General features: G+C 29.6%; 1 protein-coding gene across 16 annotated transcripts in view; it reads left to right on the plus strand.

Moving 5' to 3' along the window:
- Positions 1–5,559, plus strand: part of LOC130444871 (uncharacterized) — a 103,490-nt gene extending 97,931 nt beyond the window's left edge. For all 16 annotated transcript variants that reach the window (XM_056780196.1, XM_056780197.1, XM_056780195.1 and 13 more), the window contains 3 exons: positions 188–374; positions 699–999; positions 1,431–5,559. In XM_056780196.1, the coding sequence (XP_056636174.1) occupies positions 188–374; positions 699–999; positions 1,431–1,599 (657 nt within the window). In that variant the 3' untranslated portion in view covers positions 1,600–5,559. The remainder of the gene's footprint in view (positions 1–187; positions 375–698; positions 1,000–1,430) is intronic.
- The last annotated feature ends 441 nt before the right edge of the window (positions 5,560–6,000 follow it).

Consider the following 6,000-nt stretch of genomic DNA (forward strand, 5'->3'; position numbering starts at 1 on the left):
ACGTTTTTACGTTCTATTGACAAAGTTTAATCCTCCACTTTTTTATCGATTAAAAATTTTATTGAGCTTTCATCATTATCATAATCATCATCGTCGTATAAGTCCCACATGACCAAAGGGCAATTCTCAATGTTACAACAATGATAAAAATATTAAATTAATAATAATGGTAATTAATTTTTTCTAGATTATACCATTTGAAGGTTTAAAGGCGAAATCTACTCTTCGAAAGGCACACGAAGGACAAGCCCGAGCTAAATATAATTTCGTCGCTCAAACCCACTTGGAACTGTCACTTGCAAAAGGTGAACTGGTAGTGATAACGAGAAAAATAGATGATAATTGGTTTGAAGGTAAAATTGGTGGAAGGAAAGGTGAGTTTTATCAAGCTGAAAATATTTGGGTTTTTGGAAATTATACATGATGCCTTAACAGATAACGTCCCCCAAAACAAATTAATAACAATATTTGTACTATAAAAACGCTTTTCGTTTCTTTTGGAATCATCAAAAGCATACAAAGGAATATACAATCGTACAAAATCATTTCGACGTCAGTTTTCTCAGATGTTTTACTACTTTTTCGGGCAAAGCGGCAGTCGGTGGAAAAATTAATTTTCTTATATTATAAATTAAAAAAAAAACGTTGATTCCAATGTAAAATTCAACAACTAATAGTCTTATAACTTTATTTTACAGGTATCTTCCCTGCTAACTACGTTGAGGTTCTGATCGACCCTCAAACGCCACCTCCTTCCAATACGAAACCAGTAGCGTCTCCAGCGGCCCATTCTCTTCTACATAATGGTTCTTTAGGCGGTAAGGAATCGATGGGTTCTCACAGCTATACTCCTTCGTTATCGGGAACACAATTAAGCTCTAGCTATCACGCTAAACCGGTTCAAGTTCTTAGCAACAGTTCGTATGGAAATTTGAATACCAACAAAAATTCCTTACTCAGTCAAGCGCTCCATATAGAAACTCCAAGTGAACCAACACCGTAAGTAGATTGAATTTTATTTTAAAACATAACTGTAATTCATATGGTATTAGAATTCTTTCCATTTTTTCGCATAGTTATTTCAACTTTCACTGTTTTTTTTTTATTTTTTATATACAAAATAATGTTTATACAGCACGCCTATGGTAAAACGGATATTGCCGTCCGCCATATGCATTAGCCATCCTTGTCAACTAATTAAATATCTGTCGCTCCTTTTTTTACTTTTAAATCAACGCCTGGTAACCGAGCCTATTTGGTAGGCAACCATTCATACAGCATTATTGCAACCATTCACATTTTCAATTCATTTTACCCTTATAAAAACATTTTATATGCCTCACCAGCGCTTACCACTTCCATAACTTTAATCCTATCGTCATTTTTTTTGTCTCCACGAAAAATTTGATAGATGAAAATTTTTGTTGTAGATATCGAGCTTTATATAAGTACAAACCTCAAAACGATGACGAATTAGAACTGAATGAAGGAGATACGGTTTACGTTTTAGAAAAATGCGACGACGGTTGGTACGTCGGTTCTAGTGAAAGAACAGGAGCTTTTGGTACCTTCCCAGGAAACTACGTAGAAAAAATATAGCAGAAGAAACCTTTAATCTATCTCGTGTAAATGTAATAAGCTACCATATGTGGTGCCTCAATTATCAATCATTTGATTAAAATAATTATGATTGTTCTCAATTAATCTTTTAGTTAAGAACAGTTTCAAAACATAGAATTGAATTTTCAGTACATCACATATAAATAACATTCTTTTGAATTTATTTCGTTCATATGAACGAAATTTTCTTCCATTTTGTTTTCCAGTACAATCATATCACTTTAATCAAAGTTATAACACTATTGACGTAATGTGTGTATCAACTGCCAAATTTTTCATAAAAAATCCAACACGTTATAATTTACACCATCATATTCAAAGAATCTTCAAATTACGAAAAATTACCAAAATTTCCACAGCAAAAAGACATAATTTAACCCTCTGGAAAATATATCTGAACGCCTATGTTATTATTTCGACCGTCTTCCCTAAAATGACGTTTGGCGACAATAACATAGACATAGTAATGACATAGACATACGTTATTCGTGCACTTTCTGTATTGAAAAGGTGTGCCAAGAAAGTAACTACCTCTGTTCTACTGGTAAAATGAGATGAAAGAATAGATAAATAGAAGTTAGAGAAAACATCTATAACATTTGATAGAAATAACTATACTGAAACCTTCTTTGTGTGTCATTATAATTTTGGAACGCGACTTTTATCGATACCCAGTCTAGTTATATTATGTCTATGGTTAATGACGATCCGCTGAACTACTATTGTGTGTCTTCATTGTTTCTGTTTACTTAAAATTTTCAATTCACTATTCATATTTACAGAGAATTTGAACCTAGTTGTAATTTTAAACTTTCATATTCATCAATAAGCTTGTACTGGAGCTCCTTTCAATATACTACAAGTATAGTTTTAGAAATTATCAAAAAACAGTTGAAATATTTGAAAAAACAGTTAAAAAGCGATGAATCCAACTTTATCCGAAGTTACTTTAGAGAGCTCTGGTAGAATAAAACACTAAAATGAAATAAAATGCACATTATACATCGAGTAGTCAATTGATATACGTTTTGTATAGTTTTGCAACAAATAATACCTAGAAACAATCAAATCTCATAATTATCATATTATACAATCTAATTTTACCAAAGTACAAAAGCCTTTTATGATATTATTCCATCGAAAACTATTCCAAAACGATATTTAAGGAAATAAGTGTAAAAAAACAGTAACACCTTAAACATAACCTAGAAAATCGAAACATTTTATCATTTGTTAGATGTACAAAACTTGAAATACATTTATACACACAAAAAATCCATTTTTTTGTATATCCTTTATTACCGTACTCTGTTGCATACAAATATATTAATTTGATTATTGTCATAGTCGTACATTCAGTGGCTTATCTACAAGGTGGGTCCATAAGCACTACTTGAAATAATTTAGACATTTATTGTAATCATCCAGGTACAGATCGTTTGCTAGTGTATTGGGATAGTTTTATAATCTATTCTGATACTTCACAAGCAACTTATCATTGTAATTCGAAGTTCTTTGTGTAATTTTTCGTTATAAGGAACGTACCAAGGGGCATGGCAGAGTTGTTTTAATAATTTTGATTAGAAGCGCTGTTTTATTTATATATTTGTTTATTCCTAATAACTTCTACATCTTAACAAGTATGTCAATTAGTGGTTCTTAATGAAAGTAGAGGTGTAGATTTTTTTTTTAATTTTATGATGGAATGAGTTTTAGTTGGATTTGTGAGTAACTAATACGTTGGATTCTGTAATGATTTGAGCACAATTTTTAATATTTCCGCCAAAGAAAAGCGTTACCTTTTCAGAGAAAAAAATATAAAATTTTACGTATATCATTAGAATTTAAGTAAAAGTCATATTTTCTTGATATTATCACAATAATAACTAAAAATTACTAACTTAGTTTTTAGGTAACTAACAGTTTGGTTAACTAATAAAAATCTTAGTTTTCATAAAGATGCATTCTAGTCACTAGCCAAAAGGTAATTTGTTAGCGTAGTATATACGAGGCGTCTCGAAAAGAGCTTAAATTTTATAATATTTTACCCTGCACCAAAAAGCGCTTATGAGTCTTACTTGTCCAGTGAATGACTGGAAAAAGTGTATTTATCTTATATTATAATTTATAACCACTTTCGGTCCTTAACAACCACCCCTTATAATAATTATTATTAAAAAATAATTATCATGTTATTAAACAATTATTTAAATGATTAAATAATATCGATTTGCATCAAAATTTGGATTTAGGTTCTATGTACTCTCTCTTTTAAAGTTAAGCTTATGCCGGGGGTTGATTTTTATTTATTAGGGGTGAAAACTTCCCCCCATTCGAAAAAATTCATAAAATACTAATTTTTAGCGTGTAATTATCTGTAAATACCTCAAATTAACGTCGTACAAAAAACTATTCATCAATATACAAATATGCATGTTCTAGTTTCTACAAAAATGTGCTTTTGGTTTTTCCCCATAACTCGCTTAGTTTTTAAGCAATCAATTCTTAACAAAAAGCATTTTGTAGGTGGTTTTTAGAGCTATAAGGTCATATAAATTATTTTTTTTTTTAGATTTTTGAAAAGGTTCATGTTTAAAGGTACTCTGCGCAAACTCACGTAAACTTTAAACGGCCATATCTAATTCAATTTTGACCATATAAAAAAAAATTAAACGCCAAAATTTTCAGAAAATAAAACTTTTTGTAGTATACAAAATTTTACGTACCATTAACAGTTTTTGAGTTATTTTGAAGAAAATGCGATTTTTCTCTAAATTACGTAAATGATTTTCTCACTTCAAGCTCAATTTTTCCCAAAAATAAGTATTTTAATCTACTTAAACACTAAGAACATATTAGAAGGACATAAAGAAAGTGAATTGTAAAGTGGCAACGATTTTTTTCCAACGAAAAAATAGAAATTATTCTCTACATAACTCGTTTAGTTTTGATGCTAGGAACTTCTGTAATAAATAAAAATAAAGGTTGTCAAAGTACTTTAAAAAAGTCTCATAAGTTTTCCACGAAAAATGCATTGGTTTTTAGTTATTTTGCATAGAAACTTTTCATTTTGGCGTTTGAAAATGCCAATCAACTTTTAACAAACAATAATTCCGTTTGTATTGGGTCTGCAAATATCATAAATAAGCATTTTTTTTATATAAACTATAATCTTATTATCTACAAATTGTTCGATTAAATGTATATTTCGCCAATTACTCGCGAACAATCGTTCGGAAACGTGTTTTTCTCACCTGAAAATTACTCGAAAAGTATTGACTTGCAGAAAAAACTTCATAGAATAAGTTACTTAGAATAAATCAATTTATGGATTTACGAACTTATTTCCAATGAAAAATGTTTCACCAGCCCTCGGCACAGGGTAGATTTTGAAATAGAGGGTAAGTAGTGTGGGATAAATACACAAGAAAATAGTCATTTCTGGACAATATTTGAACATTGTTCTTCCGTAATTGTAGATATAGATATTATATATATGTATACATGAAAAATTGAATTATTATCTACTTATATAAATGTGTGAATAATCTACCGAGATGTCGGTCGATTAATTTTTTCCCCAAATAATATATAATGTACCTTCTGTAGATTGACCGTGTTTTCTAGTTTCTAACCCCCACCTGTATAAGACTTAAATTATAGGAGTGCCTTTTGAATACAATACTGACTTTCAAAGTAGTAATATTTTTTGAGATAAAGTGGCAACAAGGCTAGTATTTGTAAAAGATCATGTAAAATTGTAAATTACGTTATAGATTCAGCTATGTTGCCATTTTTTCTGTTGTTATTGTTTACTCTCTAATTTATATTTACAACGTTAGATGAAAATTATATTTTTTCGCTTTGTCAAAGAGCATTATACTTCACCTATGTTTATTTGTAACATTTTGTTTTACAATAAAATATTTAACTCTAAAACGTCTTTTATTTCATCACTGTGCATTTTGTCAATTCCACAAACACACGAAAATTGTACAAAGCGTACAAACATAACCTATTTCTCGATATCCATACTTGAAAGTCTGGCAACGTTAATCATATGTTACCTTATGCGCGTTGTATTACATGAATCGAGTCAAATTATATCTACGACTATTATCGAATATTGATTCTTGTAAATTTGTGACAAAACTTGTTATATAATCTTTTTATAAGGTTATTAACTATGAAAAATATGATTTTTCTTTCCCTTGAGAAAGTATGCAATGAATTTGTAGATTTAGAAAGAATGAATAACAAATTTTATATAATTTTGATGATAATATCTGAAATTATCATTCCTTGCGCAAAATGTATGTTTGTATTATTGCAGAAAAGTTAAGTTTTGATAAGCGAGTGACTTGTAACTTTTCTACTAAT

The sequence above is a fragment of the Diorhabda sublineata genome, chromosome 6, assembly GCF_026230105.1.
Source record: "Diorhabda sublineata isolate icDioSubl1.1 chromosome 6, icDioSubl1.1, whole genome shotgun sequence".
Lineage (NCBI taxonomy): Eukaryota > Metazoa > Arthropoda > Insecta > Coleoptera > Chrysomelidae > Diorhabda > Diorhabda sublineata.